The sequence below is a fragment of the Equus caballus genome, chromosome 1 (genome assembly GCF_041296265.1).
Source record: "Equus caballus isolate H_3958 breed thoroughbred chromosome 1, TB-T2T, whole genome shotgun sequence".
Classification (NCBI taxonomy): domain Eukaryota; kingdom Metazoa; phylum Chordata; class Mammalia; order Perissodactyla; family Equidae; genus Equus; species Equus caballus.
Genome location: NC_091684.1, coordinates 42,166,994 through 42,187,411, shown reverse-complemented (window position 1 = coordinate 42,187,411; position 20,418 = coordinate 42,166,994). Strand labels below are relative to the sequence as shown.

The 20,418-nt window shown below is 40.0% G+C and overlaps 1 protein-coding gene across 34 annotated transcripts in view; it reads right to left on the bottom strand.

Annotated features, from left to right (window-relative positions):
- Positions 1-20,418, bottom strand: part of SGMS1 (sphingomyelin synthase 1) — a 279,380-nt gene that overhangs the window by 34,787 nt on the left and 224,175 nt on the right. For all 34 annotated transcript variants that reach the window (XM_070224814.1, XM_070224972.1, XM_070224804.1 and 31 more), the window contains one exon: positions 3,463-4,315. In XM_070224814.1, coding sequence (XP_070080915.1) covers positions 3,463-4,103 — 641 coding nt within the window. In that variant the 5' untranslated portion in view covers positions 4,104-4,315. The remainder of the gene's footprint in view (positions 1-3,462; positions 4,316-20,418) is intronic.

The window sequence follows — 20,418 nt, the reverse complement described above, 5'->3', positions numbered from 1 at the left end:
TAGGTTTCTAGGAAATTCCACCACCCACACAGGAGGAAGAAGTTGGAAGAAAAAGATGATAAATCTGAATTTAGACAAGCTGAATTTGAGGTACCTATCATCACAATACTAAGTCATAAGGATTTCTCTGGTGGCTAGACAACCCTCGACCTGGAAGTTCTACAATCCTGCTCCTTGGCCTCTTCGCCAGGTGTTTACAGTGTCCTAACAGAGCTGAGCCACACGTACCACACATAGGTGCCACCGTGTTAGCCATGATTCAGCCATGCATAAGAAGTCCGTACCAAATCCCTAAGTTTAACATATTCTTTATCATGCTTTCTGAAAACAAGGGATACCTGTTTTGCAGTGAAGTCTGACACAAATGCAGAGATTTCTCAGGAATTTTTCCTAGTCAGTGGCTTCAAAGTCCAATTCTAAATGGGGAGACAACATTATTTACAGTTTTAAAAATCAAAAAGTTCTCAAGGACAGGCATTATTGTTGCTTTCCACTTTGCAATGTCATGGAAATCCCACGTGGATATATGTATAAACATACACACACACAGACCTGAGGGGGAGGTGTTAAGAATAAAAGGAGGCAAAAGAAAAGATTTAAGTACAAAAACCAAAACTCATGTTTAACAGTAAAGGACAATTGTATATCACGTAAGGATAGAACCAAATGTCCCAATGTCACCAATTCAGCATCAAGGTTATGTAGCACCTCAAACATCTGGCTGAAGATGGGGCGTATTGGCCAAATTTCAGTGATCTCATTTCTCAATAAGTCACCCTCTAGTTTCAGCCTCTGATTCCCCTCTAAAAAGTGAAGATACAGAAGCAAGAAGGAAGAGGCTAATTGTTTAAAGGGCTCCAAGACACTTAAAATCAAAGTAGAATGCTCCTTTGGGTTTACTGGCCAAACACGCTTAACGCTGAGGAGTTGTGTAAAACGTGCCTAAGTGGCAAACCTCTTGGTGGATGGTGTGGAGAGGGGTCAAGACTCAGCAGAGTCAAACACAAAAAGAGGGAGAGGTTAACTCTCTGTTAAAAAGAATATTCCAGAACTAGAAGGGTCCATTTCCCCAAGATGCTGGGTAAATAAAACTGCTACACTGCAACGGCAAATAACTAGAAACAAGGAGTCTCTCTGATACTAAGAACGTCTGCATCTTCTTTACGAGAGTAGGGAAGGGTAGTCCATCAATACCACTGCTTGGTGTGTCAACCTGCATCTTCCTTCCCAAGCCTTACAAGTCTGCTGTGCCACATACACTGAGAAGAGGCCTCAAGGAGGGAGGGGGGAAACAGGAACGTACCCCAGTAGAAGGACAGGGGTGGGGATGCTTACAATTATCATGACAACAGTTCGCTTCCCTTTCTCATGTTCCCATCCTGCCAACATGGAAACCAGAGAGAAGACTTTAAAGAATCCGGAGTTGGACGTATTCTGGACAAAAAATGCTCTGCAGTTAATAATAGTCAAACATAATTGGCCCATTCAATCACGTTAGAATCAAGACATAGTTGTGTAGAGTAACAGAAATCATCTAGACTAAGAGGCCCTTATTTTATCTGTGAGAAAAACCAGGCTCCTGAGATCTAGAGACTCACTCACACCACCCAGGATGTCTGGGCACAGTTGAGGCTGACCCAGGCTGCCTGTGTCCCAGCACGGGGTTAATTTTGCCCAAGGTGTGAATCCACTGATGTATAAATTAAATATACAAGTGACTACAGTACTGGCAATAAGTACCAGTAAAACACGAAATTAGAAAGCTTAAAGCAAAACAGATTTGAGGAAAGGTCCCTGCTGAGAGAAATATGAATAGTAATATACTTTAAAGAAATTAGCCCTATGGTTAGGACACTTCCTTAGAACAAGAATAAAAGTATTTAAAAGTCACAATTTTGTGAAAGATTTGAACTCAAGCATGGTATGACTTTCACAAAGTTATATTCTGGGACAGTAAATTACTTGATTTGCTTGCACGTAAGAATTTTGATGAAAAAACTCACATAAACCAAACAACAAACATCAGGAAAAACCCAGGAAACGTAATTTAATTGACCTCGCCTTTGTAAATGAAAAGTACTGGCATTTTTTTCTCTAATGGGCTTTTAGGAAATAAAGTTTAGAAGTCAAAAGTTTAAAGGTCAAAAGCAGAACTAGTTTGGCAGTCGAATGAATCTAAGTAAGAAATTCTGAGCATCTCATATTTCTGAAGCCTACTGCTATCTATTTAGCCTCTTAAAACTAAAGTAAACAAAAAAAGGCCTTCCACCAAATCAAATGCAGCCTAGACCACCATTTCTATTTCAGATTTAGCTTAAACTCCAGGATTGCCAAACTCTAGAGCCCCCAAATAAACACTGGCCACTTAACTTCCTTTACACAGGTTAAGATAGTCCTTTCCTGGCAAAGAGACAGGAACTGCTTTTATTTCCATTTGCAGATAGGTAATTCACCAGGTGAAAAAATACAGTCCTTATGAACATACCAGGAAAACACTCATCAATTCTTTCAGATCAAGTTCAGTATCAACTCTCTGTCTGCACTCTGTTTTCTGGATTTAAGATGACTTCCTTAATGTTCAACCATGCTATAGGTCATGAAACACAGTCCACTAGAGAGAAACTCAGTTCCTTAGCAAACCCATTTCCAACTCTCATGCACGGAAGCAATAAAGATGTTCTGCTAATGGAAAATCAGACACAAATGAGGAGGGTAACATAGATGTTTAGCTTGCTACAGGCAACCCAAGCAAAGAGCTTGTCTGAGGGGCCTGTGTTGAGTTTAGAGCTTGGGACATGAAAGCCACTTTGGATCCATCTGAAACTAAAAGGAGGTGCCTATTTAAAAGGCCAAGACACTTGAACGGAAGAGCCACATATTGCTTTAGGTGCCACACATTCTAGAAGGTGGAAAACCATGCAGGTTCATCTGTGTTCCACCTACCTAAACAAAGTCATTTCCTGAGGGTATCATTTTCCCAACAGCTCAAGCCACTCTGGAATAGCTGTTCTGAATTCTATCTCTTTAAATACATATTGCTAAGGTTCCAGATGTCTGACCCTGTGTGGGAAAACCTATACAGCCATTCACGGTGCTTAGGTCAACTGTCAACTATTTATTTGATGGATTAATAACACCAAGACTGGGTAGTCTATCTGTGGTCCAATAGCCTGGACTCTCTCAAGGTGTCTGAGGGTTTTCTTTCCTGTGAAGTGAAAATAGAAGAACATCATCTCTAACAATCCCATTCATCGTTCTGTACGAATCTTGTACAAAACAGGCAATAAAAGGCATTTTCTTAAAGCTGCCAGAGCTTTAGTTGGGTATGCGGTTAAAAAAAAAGAAAGAAATAATATGCTTTGATTCTACTGCTTGACAAATTTAATTTCCAAATAATGAGTATTAGACATCTGTAGTGCAAACCCCCCAATCATTGAACCTGAGAGCTTTTGCTTTACTTACTTATATTTTAAGAGCAGCCACTGAATTAGCCAGAGTCCTACAAGGATCATGCCGTTAATTTCACAAATAGAAAAGGCCCACTGCACCCGGTTAAAATGGTCAAAAAACGTGTCCGGTAGTGGTGGCTGCACCTCCTTAGGAGGCACTCGTTCATGGACGACTGAGATCATCACTGTGGTGAGAACAAAACAGGAAAGTGCATAAAGAAAGGCCAGAAAAGTCTTGCCCCACTCCATGGGGTACTGGGAGCGCTCCGGTTCCGGCATGGGGATCTTTATCATCTCCTTCCTAAACCCATTTGGCATCCCGTTGGGTTTGACCTTGATGCTGAAGCTGCCATCGGGAGTGAGGACGTCTGTGCCAATGCTGAGGTGCCCGTTGGCGTGGCCGTTCTTGTGTGCTTCCATGTGGTGCTCCATTTTCAGGGTCTCTATCATGTCTAATAACCGTTGACCGTTGTCGGAGGAGACTCGGCACAAGGGGGGTTTTGTGAAATCCTCTTGGGTTAGGTTGATCAAGTCCCGGCCTGTGAAACGTTCCAGAGGCTCACAGTATTCTGGCATAGCATTCTCCAGCAGCCAGTCTGCCACCTTCTTGGGTGACCAATAAACCACTTCCTTCATTGTACTGGCAGACAACATGCAGTCCCCAGCTTGCTCTCAGCAGGTCAGCAGCAACCGTTCCTACAGAGCAGGACACTGTCCCATTGCAACATGTTCATCCTGTCAGGCCTCATGACAGAGACTTGTGTGGCAAGATGGTCAGGGCAGTTTTTAAACACCTCATGTAGCTGACCAGGATTCTTGAGGGCCTGGGCGTTCATTCACCTCATTTTTGAGCAAGATTCTTCCTTCTGTGGAGGCAAGAAAAAAAGTTAAAATACTGGGACTTTGAATCAATCTCTGCAAAATGCAAAAACTTAACATGCATAAGGAAAATGGAAAACCAGTTATTGGTAATGTCCATAGTTTTTAAACTTATATTAGTAGTTTAAGGGACCACTGATTCTCTGGTTAGTCTTCCGCGAAAGAGCATTAAATTGGACCTGAGAATGGACAAAGTCAAAGGGGAAATGTTTTACAACCTCTCCAATCGTTTCTTTCCCAAGAAATAATTCAACAGTGCTTTGGACACTGCTCAGTACAGATCAGTGATTCTCTTTGCCCTTCCATGCTTCCTGAGATAATCTGAAAGAATACGGCAAATTTGCTTAATCTACCATTCTATCTGGTGATGAAATGTTTTAAAATGTACATAACACACAGCAACTTAATAGATATCATAGAAATGTTGAGCGAGATGATCTGGTCCAACAATTTTATACTCTTTCATAAAAAAACCAATGAATCCCTTTTTCCAAATGTACTTGGACCCCAAATCTATAAAAGAATTATAAATGCAGCTGCTTGGTTGGAACACAGGTGGAGTGAAGGGCCAGGGTTCTCCTGCTCTGTTGATGTTTCTACTCCCCGCCCCGTGGGGGTTTCACGGAACCAATCCCACGGTTTCAAAATCAATGATCTGATTCAACTCCCTCGTATACAAACGAGGAAACTGAGCTCCAGAAAGATCAAGGAACCTGCCCGTGGTCAAGTGGCAGCTTGCACAGAAGAGTCATACAGTCAAGTTTCTGAATCCTAGTTCAATGTATTCATTTATTAAAATACTTAACCAGCTATGTGGCAATAACCAAAATACACATCTGTAGGATGTACATTCTACACATGTATTTCTAAATTTATATACGTACAAATATATGCATAAATAATGTATCTATATATTTAACCAAAACTATAGTTAAAGAATGTAACATTGCATAAAACAACTTGCAAAAAATACATCATATATTAACTGAAATTACACTAGATGATGGGCCTAGTGACATTTTCTACTTTTTTAATAAGCATGTATTACTTTTATAAAGATCATTTAAAATTAAAAAACAAGAAAAGTTAGAAATAAAAGAGCTAGCTCTATAACAAAGCATTGTGGTTAATTAAACATGGCAGAAGACAGATCACAGTCTGATTCTCAGTGTCTCCCATGCATAACTCACTAGGTGAGCTGCAGCTTCTTCATCTGTAACGTGGGTATAATCAAATCTATCCTTCACAGGGTCGTTGTCAGTACTTAAGAAAACAAACGTAAAAGTTGATGTTACCTAACCTAGCACTAAAAGGGATCTGTTGGTATCCATATCCTTTTTTTTCCTTTCTCAAATTTCCTATCATGTCCAGTGGCTACCGTCCACTATATCTCACTATGAAAACACTCTGTCCAATAGTGGGCTAACCTTTTTTTTTCTTCCAAATGAATGTTGTGTTAACTGCAAAAACACTTGCACAGATATGTATGTTTAAGAGCTAGAAATTACTGATGGTAGTGTTTCCTTAACTCTGCTTTGTGGAATAATAATCTGATAAAATGCTCTAAGCTTAAAAAAAATATACATCCAAACAAGCCTAGGAACAGCACACTGTAATCTCTCCTGGGGAGAGCAGTACACAGTAGCATGTAAAAATCTCCAGGAAATCCTCCAGTAAAGAAACTGTTTGCCAGGATTTCTCAAATTGACTTCATCAAGGCTGTCCTCCTCCCTGCCTTTCTCCTCCCCACTAACTCCCACCAACTCCCTGTGGAACACACTGGGACAAATAAGACCAGTACTGAGGTCTTCTGATTTCAAAGTCCAAATTCATGTCTAGTGAATCCCAAGTCTGACTCTGGAATGAAGATAGACAATCTGTCCACTCCTAATTTCCCAATCCAAATAACATTCAGTCAAATGGCTAGAGCTTAAAAAGTATCCCAGACCTTGAAGAACTGGGCCTTCTCTCTTCTGAGCATGCACAGTCCTGAGCATCCACAGTGCTGTGCACCTCCCCTATTACACTCTCTTATGGTTAAGTGTCAGTCCAGGCTCCCCCAGGAGCTGAGGAGCGATTGTGGAAGGGCTACAATCTTAAGCATTCATGTATCTGGCATCCCCAGGGCTCAAAAGGTATTCAAACAATATCTGTTCAATATCTCAGGAAATGTCCCTTAGACCTAGCAACATGTAGGTGGTTTAATGGAGAATAAACCTACTAAAAATGCATTGATGTCGAAAACTGCTTTAAAACAATTTGGATGGTCAAGGAGAATAAGGTGGGCATTCTCCAGAGAGAAATATGAAACCAAAGTGAATCTCTGACCACTTAAAATCCACTGCAGAGCTGCTTCAATGGATCACTAGTACTGCCTAGAGTGACAAGAAGACACACACGCCAGATGGGAGTCCTGGCAGAAGATCCTACAGGAAAGCAGTTGTCCTGGCATCACTTCCCAGGCCTCCCCCAAAATACTCCTCAACAGAATTAAGATAACAGTCAAGGGAACCTTCAACAACCTGAAGCAGCTAAGAGAACTCTACAAAAAAAAAAAAAAAAAAAAAATAGTGGAATGTTCAGGCCCAAGGGAATGAACAGGGGCTCTTCATGTAGGTTCTTCATTTTCCCCGGTCCAACACAGGAAGGCTGCCAGGGGGGAAACCCCTCAGAACCACAAAGCCTAGACCAAGGTCCAAGGCGTTATTTCACTTCTCTCTGCTGGGGGGACAGTTAGAGAATCTCCTTTTAAGAGACAATAATCTTTAAAACAGAAAATAATCAAACGGTGGGAGACAACACATGGCCATCACACACATACATACTCACACACACACACTCATTCTGGCATTGTGAGCCTCCATCCAAATGAAGGAATGCTAATCTTGCAACGGCAAGTCCATCAGGCAGTTTCTGAGAGCCAAAGGGACTCTTAAGAGACAGCAAGATAAATCACTGATTTCCATTAATCAACTAGGACAACAAAATTGTTCACTCCTTAAGACAGTCCCTGTGCCTCCCTCCAACTTGGAATTCTCCGTCTACTTGTCTTCAACAAGGCCAGGTCCTTCCCTTAGTCTTTAAGGTCCTTCTCTGCAAATCCTTTTCTGACCACTTCACAACCCTTTCCCCTCTCCCTGAATCCCTACATCACTAATATCTGTGACACACAATATAATTTAACTGTCTTGTGTGCATGGTGTGGTAGACAGAGCACCAGCTGTGTGAGTCAGGGAGCCTGCAGACTCAAACTCAGCTTCCCTCCTTCTTGACAAAGTCTTGTAACCTCTCCAAGCCTCAGTCTACTCTGGAAAATAGGATTGATAACTACCTCACCTACCTTCACACGGGCTGCTACTGCTGTGAGGATCCAATTACGTAAAAGGAATGAAAACTATTAATGCCTCCAAGAAATACGTCTTGTTCTTTTTGTAATGTCCTGCTGCCTTTCTAACACCCAACTGGGCCCCTGTGATATTTCATAAATATTTACTGAAGCTGCCACTTCCAAATTTCATGAGAAAACAACCCTTTATTTCTCAAGCAAGCTTTGAAATTTGAAAATAAAGGCATCCATGCTGTTTTCCCGCAGCTGAGGCTGAAATCGTGTGGAAGGGAAAAAGTTGACTCCTATGGAAGTAACTGTTGGACAGCCAGTCAGTACTTCAAAGGCCACTGCTACAAGGTGAGGACTTACCCAGCGACTCCCGAGCCCAGCTGCAGGAGGAGAAGTGAGAAAGTGACTTTTCTCTGGACTCACACACTCAATTTAGAACATATGGTACCATTTCTGAAAAGTGAAAGGCAAAGTGTTTTCGCATCTAGACCCAGAAGACTGCACATTAGGCTGGGCTCAGAAAACAACTACCGCCATCACTCAGAAAACCCACCCCGAATCCAGGACTGGCAGAAGGTTAAGGACTGAAGTACAGCTCAAATCAGTAGATGTATTTCTCAGAACTGGGAGGAAGTAATGGAAGAGTAAAAACTGTACATGAACTAATTTGAGATACAGAAGAAGTGCTGGAACTGTCATTCATCTGTAATTTTTAGACATAAGTAAACTAAAATCCAGTGAGACTGTGACTTGTCTAAAATCTTATCCAAAGCAAAGAACTGGTCCTGGGGCTAGATGGAGACCCAAGATGCTTTACAGGGCTCTCCTAAGGCAAATATCCAACAGCCTCACAGATTTCAGCATGTATGAAGGATAGTCTAAAAAGTTTTTTAAAAGAAATTATAGTCCTCAGGCCAGCCCTGCGGTCTAGTGGTTCAGTGTGTTCCACTTCAGTGGCCCAGGTTCAGTTTCTAGGCACAGACCTATACCACTTGTCAGTGGCCATGCTGTGGTGGTGACCCACATACAAAATAGAGGAAGACTGGCACAGATGTTAGCTCAGGGCAAATCTTCCTCAGTCAAAAAAAAAAAAAATTAGTCCTATAGGATAAAGGGCAGGAACAACAGCATACTCATTATAGATTCTAAACTCAGCAGAATTTTCTTTTGGGCCTCAGCTAAGTGAAAAATGAATCTGCTAAATACAATTTGGTTCCAATTCTTAAAATAGATATTTTAGTCTTTAATATTATAAAAGGAATCAGATAAAATGCCACAACATACTATAAACTATTTATAGTTATCAAAGCTAGATCTTTAAAAACAGAAAAATAAGTGAAAGCAATTATCCTGGTAATGAGAAAACATTAATCAAGCAAAATCATTAAATAAATCATTTATGAATATTTGTTTACCTCACTCAAAAGGAATCTATTATCTTGTTATCTGGCATTGTCTAGAAATAAGACATTGTTGTGTTAACAAAAAGCTACCACATGGACTACACACTGACACAAGTTTTTCAAGAATTAGAATAGCATGAAACATACATCTATCAATGGGGCACCTGCTCAGAACATCGGAGGTCTAGTGCTTGCTCTGTCACTAACTTGTACTCCAAGCCTAGAGCTTGGTTTCCTATAATGGAATAATTTATTCCATCTGCTTGTTCTATTGCTTAAGGGAATTTACAGGCACCTGACAGTGCTTTGGAAAACATAAAGCAATACAAAAAAAGCAAGAAACTATTACACTGAACTTAATTTATTCTTCTTTGAAGATTCAATGGACTTTTTAAATGAGTGTCATGAAATTATGAATTGAATTTGTATGATTCTTTTAAGGCACGATGGACCAAAAGCTGAACACATGAAGCTGGCTAAATGCTGATAACGGCAAGTGCAAGTAGGAAGTGGTGCATGCAGAATTAGTCTTATAAACATACAGGGAACTAAACTTTCTGCTTCATGCATCAAACCTCTAAAAACAACAGCAAAAGTAACATGAGTATACACGTGATTTTACTCTACCAGCTTATACAATCAACTTAATGCAAGACCAAATTTGGTGAGCACATAACATTTAACTCAGACTTTATAACATGAAATTACCTGTGGGTACGGTCTGTTAAAGAGCAATACAAACCAAGAATTGATATTATTTTATTGTGAAACACATGAACTGCTTTTTTTGTAAATGCTTCAAGTCCAGATAAAGGTCTTTACATCTATCAGAACTTTCCATAAGAGTCAGAAATAACCTAATGGGGCCCAGCCCATGCTGAGGGGTTAAAAGTTCTGCACCCTCCACTTCGGCAGCCTGGGTTCGTGGGTTTGGATCCTGCGTGCAGACCTACTCCACTCATCAGCCACGCTGTGGAGGGATCTCACGTACAAAGTGGAGGACAATTGGCACGGACGTTAGCTCAGGGATAATCTTCTTCCAGGAAAAAAAAAAGGAAAAGGATTGGCAAAGGATGTTAGCTCAGGGCAAATCTTCCTCAAAAATAAGAAAAAAAAAAGAAGAAAGAACCTAAAGGATCTTTTAGGGCAATGCAGCCCACTGCAATACTCACAAGGGAGGTGTTTAATTCTTCAATTTAGATGGCTCCTGAATGCTTTTCTCCAAACCGATCTAATCAGCTGTAGATTTTGTTATTGTTGTTATTTAACACTTAAAGAGTTAACTTAAATAGGCAGAATTCATAAAATCAAATTTGAAGAAGAAAAAATGGCTAGAACAACAACTACACAGTTTTAGTTCAAGGATCTACATATTTTTTCAATGTACGGCTGGGAAAATTGTCAAAGATTACCTCTGATGTCTTAACCTTTAAGTTGTCCTTTATTTTAAATTCCTATTACCTGCAGCACGCAAAACTGCACAGACTAAACTCTGATTAGCAAATAAAATCATCCCTTATGAAACGGCTCCTTGCACTAAGTCTCTGCTGACCTAGTTTGCTTAGATAGGAGAAGGAAGGGCTTGGTGAAGTGTACGTATCTGCCTCATGGTCCGCTTACACTGCAAGACTTTAAGCTGTTAGATGAGCCTCACGGGATGACATCTTTTGGTCACCGCCGCCTTCCTTATTTAATGATGTTTGATACTAAGATTTTGCTATATCTGAAATGGATTCTTTCTCAGCAGTATAACTTTCCCAATTGACAGCCTCCCTTTAATGCCCCCACTCATGTGACCCATTCCAATGTAGTAGCCTTCAATGTTCCAGAGGGAAAGAGATGATTCTTGGTTGACAAAATTAGTAGATAGGCCATAATGACAAGAAACCAGCCATGTCAGTTGTCTAACTGTATACTATAAACCATGATTCTAGTTGTTCTCTGACAATATGAAATACAAAACCGTTCCATTGATTTCACGAAGAGTCCTGCCACCAGCAAAACTAACTAATACCATTTCCCATACCCGGAGCCTCCATTTGAGTCATTCTGTCGTGGAATGTAAATATTTAGTAACCAGAAAATTCAAAGAATCATATATTATGGCAAAAAATTAGAAATAACCTAAAAAATTCCACAGTGAGAATTGATTAAATATATCATTTTACAACAGAATACAAAGCCTGTACTAAAGACTGGACTATATTTCTATAATTGATAGTGATATATATTTATATTTATAACTTGTCAAATAGCTTACAAAAGAGAATGATACCATTTTTGTAAACACACATATATTACAAATATCCATAGGGAAAAAGTCTAGAAGGTGTCTATCAACTTCTGTTACTCTTGAATGATAAAACTATGAAATAATTTTCTGCTATTTTTCAGTATTTTCTAATTCCTCTGATAAACGCATATTACTTGTATCTAAAAACACAGAATATGCTTGAAAGGAAACAACTCTTTTCTTTTTTTTGTTTGTTTGGGGTTTTTTTGAGGAAGATTAGCCCTGAGCTAACTGCTGCCAATCCTCTTCTTTTTGTTGAGGAAGACTGGCCCTGAGCTAACATCCATGCCCATCTTCCTCTACTCTATATGTGTGCCCATCTTCCTCTACTTTATATGTGGGACGCCTGCCACAGCATGGCTGCCAAGCAGTGCCATGTCCACACCCGGGATCTGAACTGGCAAACCCTGGGCCACCAAAGCGGAATGTGCACACTTAACTGCTGCGCCACCAGGCCGGCCCCAAACAATTCTTTTCTAAACATATAGGCTGCATTGTAAAATTAAAAATAGATGCTTCCTACATTAGCTTTCTTTAAAAATACGAAATGGGCTTGCAGAATTCTCTAAATAACTGGAACCTTTGCCCTCTGTGTATAATTAGCTTCCCAAATCCTTCATATTCCCAAAACATAATGGTCCTGGGAGATGAGCCAAACCACCACCAAAGATAAAGCTGAAATCTGAACCTAAGTGCATAAAGAAATTCCGGTTTCAGATATTTCCCATCATTCCAGAGAGAAAACAACAACAAACTACCAGAATTACAACTGTTCTATCATGTAGATTTTCTTCAATATCCATCCATTTAGTCTACTGCCAAATGTAAAAGACCACTTGAAAACTGCCTTGTTGTCATTACGGTAAGGAAAAGTTTGCATAGTTCTAATGACAACTAATCACTACAGTTTTCCCCAGGGTTTCACTCTTAGAAGCCAATTACTGAAACTCTGAAGATGATCTATTCCCACTCAACTGATTAACTGCCTCTCTGAGTCTGAAACCAGCAGGGCCATTTTAATATTCATCTAGTTAATCTGCAGTCCTTGGACACAGCAGCACTCAAGAATGTTAGGACGTAACCAATGTTTCCAAAACCCACTGGCTTTCAGGTCCAGCTGACGTGCACAGTGCTGATCTCATCTGCCTCAGAAGCCGGGGAAAGGCCAACACAGGCTCTGTATTTCCATTACACTCCACTCCATTCCTCTCCTTTCTTTCCATTCTTCTTTTTTAAAAAATGAGAGCTAGAATCCTTCTACTTTATGCTTGTTCAGCTGGAATAAAAACATTGCACGTTTCCTTTGAACCTATCAAAAGTAAATGAGGGCTACGAAAAAAGTCAAATGACTTAGGAAGAGGATGAGGCCACGCTTTACTGTCCTCTGTTTCTAAGAAACTTCAATACAGTACTTTAAAGCATACTGCAGCCTGGCTTACTTAAACTGCCTCAGTTTACTCATCTGTAAAGTCAAAGTAATCCTGCATTCCCACAGGGCTGCAATAAGGATTAGAAATCTGACATGGAATTTAGCCCATGCATATTCTCAGGAGCTTTTCAAGGCATCTGTGGGAGAAAAAGTCCAGATCCTTCCTCTTTTCCCTCCTTTCCTGCAGAAAATCCAACAGTGGTCAATCAAGAGATTGGGGATGGGGATGGGAGTGGCACTGGAGGTTAGTGATGGTGGCAGAGCCAGCATCAAAGGAGAGGAATGAGGTCACCCTGCCCCACCATTTCTTAGTCTTGCCTCATCCCTGAGTCTCCTCACAACCCCAGGATAAGCGGCCATAATAAAAAAGGCTGTCTGGGGAAGTCATTTCACCAGGCTCTCAACTTCAGATGCCTTCAGGGGCCAGACAAGTCCAGCTAGGTCACAGAGAATAGGGAGTGGCAAGGACTGTGGCAAACAGGATAGGGCAAGCAACACCCAATGCAGTTCAAATTCAATTTTTTACAAAACTTTGGTAAGGAAGAGTGGTCCTGAGCTACCACTTGTTGCCAGTCTTCCTCTTTCCGCTTGAGGAAGAGTGGCCCTGAGCTAACATCTGTGCCCATTTTCCTCTATTTTGCATGTGGGATGCCTCCACAGCATGGCCTGATGAGTGGAGTAGGTCTGCACCCAGGATCCAAACCTGAGAACCCAGGCTGCTGAAGCAGAGTGAACTTAATTAAACACTACGCCACTGGGCTGGCCCCTTAAATGTAATTTTTTAAATGGCAAAAATAAAAAAATATGCAAACTGAATCTGGCCCATGGGATTGACGCTTTGCAACTTCACTCGCTCCCTCATCCACCATACCTAAATGGCCACTAATCCCTAGGAAGTCTAACTTGAAGGTGTTCCCAGATCTGCTCCTGTTTTTATCCCCATTTGCTTCTGCTTTAGTTTCTGCCTCCACTCTGGCTCAGCTGCAACCTGCCTCCACACTGCTATCAGATGAGTCTTTCCAGCATATAATCTGCTCTCTTCACTTGATGCTTAAGACCTGTGGTGGCTCCCAGCTCTCTGGACAACGTTCAGACTCCTCAGCTTAGAAACAAGGCCTTCCTTCCACAATACAAACTATGCCTTTACCTTTTCAGCCTTTCCCTATTTCCCTACTGGGCCTGTGTTACAACCATACTCAACTATGCAGTAGTTTCCCTCACACACCATTCAGTGCATAGCTTGTAAGTTGTTCTTTCTCCCTAGAATATCCTTCTCACCACATATTTTTGTTCTTTCAGGATTACCACTGTCAGAAAGCCCAGTCTCATTTGTATTGGAATCTCTAAAGCCTAACACCAGTGCACACTTAATAGATGTCTGTCGAACCTATGAATATATGAGAATGCAAAGGAGATGGCTTCTGCTTCCATAACATGGACCCAGTGATGAATATTTCCTTGTACATCAAGCATATAAAAATCTACATAAATATAACTGCTAAAATTTTAATACCACAATCCATTTCAAAAGTAAGAAAGGTACCTTCCCACGTAACAAAAAAAGAGGAATCTCAACCCAGAGTGGAAAAGATACAAGCTAACACATATAGCTCAAAGGGATACCAGCCTTGGATCCTAGCAGCCAGGGGCTGGGGTTTTAAGATCCAAGTCTGGGTAGGGGACATGGGCTGAGGCCAGATCAAGGCAGGGAACTGGAACTAAGACCCTTGAATAAAGCAACACTCTCTCTAGAAAAAATTGGACCTGTGAATTTAGGACTCCAAATGCAGACTCCAAATTTACACTACCTGCATGGTGTGGGATTTCCAAGCCAAGAAATTAATGCAAATACAAAAGAGAACTAAATGCAAAAGGATCCCTTAGAGACCCTTCAACAAGCAAGAGGTCAGATGATTCCCATGGAAAAAGTAATCTCTGCTGAGGATAAATAAACAATTGAAAATTATAAATCACATGAGGAAATAATCCACCATGAGGGAGATTTGGCAGGTGTGACAAATAGGACGTTTACCAAACCATGAACTTGAGAAAACAAGTTTAAAGGGGGTATGAAATGAGTATACTAAAGAGGTAAAAGAAAGACTGAAACCATAATGAAAGAAAAAGAGATGATTAAAATAAAGAAACAGGTGTGTTTAAACAAAGTATAGGAAAATCCCAGGTTCGCTCTTTGGCCTGTGACTGGCTGGTAACTCGGGAGGAAAGAGGAGAGAGCAAAAGGTCAAAAGAGGAAGAGAAATCAGCAAAAATATAAAGTATATAAGTTGAAAGGCAACTGATAAGGTTTTTTTCCAACCTCAAAAACTCAAATAATCCACACCCATATATTTTTTCTGGGGGAAGAAAGGGGAATAGAACACCAAATCCAGTCAATCAAAAATGAATCAGATTTCACAAAAGATGTCTAACTGAATATATGCATTAGTTTCTATTGCCTCTTAAAAGTCCCTTGAAATGACAGTGCAAGAATTAAAAAAAAAAAGAGGCGAGAAGAGAAGAGGAGACAAGAGCAACATAATCTACAAAGCTGCGAAGCAGATGGACTAGTGGTAACTGATTTAGCCCACTCAAGAAAACAGAACCCTGAGCCAGCAAAGAGGAAAGAAGAGAAGCAATCTGATGTATTCAACAGAAACCATAAAAGGATGAGGAATTGGTGGCAGAGGAACCTTGCAAAGTAAGGGTGAAGGTGGAGCTAAAAACAGAAGGACCGGTTGAAAGACCATTTAAGAAGTTGCCCCTAGACTTTCACTTTGCCCAGTTGAACAACTGCTTCTTCTCGTCCACACCAGAGACGACTGGAAGTTTATTCTCTAGAAAAAGAGAAATGGAGACTCTCCAGGATAGGGAACATCAACACAGTTGAAGAATGAGGGGGCATTGTACTAAAAATAAGGGATTAAGCTGCAAATAGACGTTAAGTTGGATGCCCTCACCCTTTACCTCATTAGATACCCAGAATAGTAGGAGCCAGGATGAAAACTTCCACGTAGAAGGCCAGATAAAGTTTTTCTGGGAATCTCAGCCTGTTTTAAGAGAAAAGACCTAAGAACACTGATTGTCCAGCATTAAAATTCATGTAAACAAGCTCTACTTCTGCAAAGCTCTTCCAAACAGCATTTTTAGTGCTTCCTTTAACATCTGAATGGATGGCTAAAAATCAACAGATATTTAAAGCAATTCTAATAAGTATGACAGCCAGAGATCAAAACAAAACCTAACAAAGAAGAACTTGGAAGAGAAAGACTAAGTAGGGAAATGATAATGTTAAGAAAAGCTCTTATTAACATTCTCAAAAAGATATCAAACAAGAAAAAAACGACAGAAAAAAAATCAGAGAATTTAAAAAGAAAGCACTTGGAAATCCATACTAAATATGAAAAATTCAATAGAAACAATAGAAAATAAAGTTGAAAAGAATCTCTGAAAAAGTAGAACAAGATAGGAAGATGGAATATTGAGAGAAAAGGTAAGATCATTAAAAAAGTAATCTAGAACGTTCAATTCATGAATAGTAGGAGCTCAAGAAAAAACCCAAGAAAATTACTCAAGAAAACTTCTCAGAACTCAAGGGGACATGATTGAAAAGATTCAGCAAGTATCCAAGAACTAGGGCTGAACATACAAAATACATTTCTGTTATTATTATTCCATATTAATTAGTTATTTTAAAGGAAAAAGAGATGTTGAAGAATGCTCCAGCCCCATCCTGCTTTTCACCATCCTGGCTATATTTTCCTCCATCTTACCCCAACCACAGCTTCCAATCTCCCTCCTTCCTTACCTGTATTTCTGTCCCTGACCAGAAAAGCCACTGGAGACTTGGAGCTCAAAGACAGTGCCCTTTGTAGGGAAGGAGAGCAGAATATACCGCTTTGGCATAAGGCTTATTTTGAGTTGAAGGCAACTGAGAAGCAGATACAAGAGAAGCTCTCCGCCTCCCCCTATTTGTTTAAAAGCAGGACACAAATTTGTAAAAGTATTCCCCTCCCCTCTCTACCAGAAAGGACAGAGGTCAATCACTAGAGACAACTCTAGACCCTTATCAGCTCAGAGGTGGTACCAGAGGAATCGACATAACAAACTTTGCTAAAACTAGCCCTTATCTACATTAGTTTCCCCATATATTTCCCTACTCAGATTTGCTTGCCCCTAGAAGCTCCAAATCATATTCCTTCGTCTTGTCACTTCTCTAAAAACCAAGTTCTTAGCATTCCTTTGAGTTACTCACTGCTAAGAGTTCCCATACGCATATGTGCCATACATGTTAATAATCTTGTTTGTTTTTCTCATTAGCCTGTCTTTTGTCAGTCTAATTTACGGGGCAAAAGCCAAAGAACCTAGGATGTGTAGAGGAAACAGATTTTTTTTCCCTCCATACAATATCCAAAAGCAGAATTTTCATTGTATTTTCGGTCACACTACTGTAACAGACAATGGTGCCTCTTTATTACTTTATATACATAGTACCCCTTATCTACTGGGGATAAGTTACAAAGACCCCCAGTGGATGCTTGAAACCATGGACAGAACTGAACCCTATATACACCGTGGTTTTTTCGTATACGTACATCCCTATGGTAAAGTTTATCTAACTCAGGAACAGTAAGAGATTAACAATAACTAACAATAAAATAGAATAATTATAACAATAAACTGTAATAAAAGTTAAGTGAATGTGGTCTCTCTTTCAGTCCAAATCTATTCCTGAATCTGTGTAGCCATCCCTTAATTGCAGTAACTGGTTTGGTGTCACTGTTTCAGGGGACCTCTTGCTGAAGTCTTCATGCAGGCTCAGTGTTTTGTGGTGCAACACGTGCCATCAATTGAAAAGTTTTTGTTCATGTCTTCTACCTACAAATTTAATGCCTTTTCCATCTTAACTAAGCACTTATCATGCCCTGTGGCCGTTAACTTTTGAGGTTTGAGGTGTGACACCAAAACTAGCATGAATTTATTTTTCCTTCTTCACAAATTTACAGATAGAAGATTTATTCTTACCGCAGATCTTAGCAACCTCGGAATATGATTTTTTTTGTTTCCTTAAGAATTTTCACTTTTTCACTTAGAGGAAGCACTTTAAAGCTCCTGTTTAGCATATCCGAATTGCCAAACATCAAACTACTCTTGTGCTTTAGGGCCATTATTAAGTAAAATAAGGGTTACTTGAACACAAGCACTGTGATTAATTGCTATAATCGATCAAATAACTGAGATGGCTACTAAGTGACTAACGGAGGGTAGCGTATACAGTGTGGATACAACAACTCACGTCCTGGACAGGAAGAAGCTGGATGGTGTGAGATTTCATCACACTACTTAGAACAGCCCACAACTGAAAACTTATGAATTATTTATTATTGGAATTTTTCATTTAATATTTTCAACTGCAGTTGACGGTGGGTAACTGAAACAGCAGGTAACTGAAACAGAAGAAAGCAAAACCATGGATAACAGGGGGACCACTGTAAATGACGAGAATAATAGGACCATAACATTTAGATACAATTTATATACAGTAACCATCTCCCCCAGATTTTCTATGACAGTTCAGATTTCAAATATATTTTTCCCTTGTTTCACACAGCATCAAAATGTACTAAAAGATTTAATATTTCAGTTTCTAAACTACTTCTCTCCCAGAATACTTCTGCTACCCAGAAGCAGCTAAAAACTCTTAGATGTGTGCTGATGATTTTACTCAGAAACATGGCTCCTTTGAATTATCTAAGGACTCTGGAAGACTGATTGGGGCCCTAATCACTACATATAACAATAAAACACAATTCATTTAAAGTATACCTGCTTTCTAATTGGGGATTGGTCAGTGTTGTTAGTAGGCTGAAAGGAAGGCATAATTTCTTGATTAATATAAAAAATCTCATCTACAATGACATAAGTTTTCATAGCCAAAGCTTTTCCATTTCAGTGAGAAAAAGTCTCCCAAATCTCTTCTAAATCTACATGTAACAAATAAATTCAACTCACTGAGGTAAAAGGAAAGCTAATTCAAGGAACATAACCCTGGGGACTAACACCAAGTTTTAAAATTAGCAACAATTCACAGGTCCAGATAGGAGAAATCAAGCTCAAGTCTATCTCCCAAAATAAATTTCTAATGCTTACTTTAATACCTAGACGAGTTCAAACTATTTTCAGATCAGAGAGCACCCCATCCAAAGTGGTAAATTCTAAACTGATGACACTTAAATGTGCATCCTTTGGGCAGTCCTTTTCGTGAAGGCACTGTCCATGTTCCCACCATGTTCTGTTCTTCTCCCATAAATGGCTCTCCCTGTCTCCTTCCCTGGATCCCTTTTCCTAGACTCTTGGAGGTAAAAAGAATCAAGGATTCCAAGGAAAGTGCGTGCAGGTCTCCTCTACCTTTATCTCCACACTCAGAAAAGATGCATTAAGCCTTTATTTCTGACAGCCAATCATGCATATTTCTTAAAAATGAATATTGGGCCAGCCCCAGTGGCCTAGTGGTTAAGTTCAGTGTGCTCTGCTTCAGCGGCCCAGGTTTGGATCCCAGGCTTGGACCCACATCGCTTGTCTTTTAGTGGCCATGCTGTGGTGGTGGCTCACATACAAAAAGAGGAAGATTAGCAGCAGACGTTACCTCAGGGCAAATCTTCCTCAGCAAAAACAAAAACAAAGAAAATTAATATCCATTAATTCATCAACTTCTTTCCAGTCACCACTGACTGTGACTTCTTGGTTCTAACTATCTGGTAATTTCCCAAACTTCTGGAGCCCGTTCTTCACGAGCTTCGTTATCAACTCACTAATGGTTAACAGCACCAAAGCTCAGCAGCCTAGAATGGATGATCCTTATCCACCAAGTTGATCAGCATGGAAGTACAGGCTCAGGTTGTAAAGGGACTACAGCTCTAACTTTAGACTAAGGTAGAATACCACCAGGGGGCAGCAGAAAGTCTATGAAATTACGTCCTCATGCCAGCACCTTTCCCAAGCTATAAAGGATTTGAAGACATCTTCCAATAGAGATCCTAAGCCTAAGTGACACGACTAGATAATGGAATTGCAAGAACTAGAACCCCTGTTTTCTCAGCCATCAACTGATGCTTCTGCCTCTATACCCATGTGAGTCTAATGTGCACCGAGTGACTCTACAATTAGCAACATGGCCATGTCCATAGTGTTCTAGGCAAACGTACTGCACATATGAACTATCCTGAAATCTCAGCTAAACAAGACCACGTCCAGGATGAAGGACCTCAAAGAAGTACAAAAGCCTTACAGTTAAAGAGCACACAGTTTACCAGAAGGACGAACTCTAACACAATCGCTCTGAACATTTATTCTTGCTTTACAGAGAAATTTAATAAGCTTTATTCTCTGGCTTCCATAACTATAACTTAATGTAACAAAGTAGAAACTTGTAACTAACTGATGACAGTTGAACTGTGAAGATATTATGTAAAACTGCAGAAGCTGTAACATTAGTTAACAAAAGGCACAAGAAAACAATAAAAAATAGATAACACATTCGCAAAAGCACAGCTAAGGTTATTTTGCATTAGGTGAAATAAGGTTTTTATTCTTAAAAAGCCCTAAACACATATCACTGTGTTATATTATAA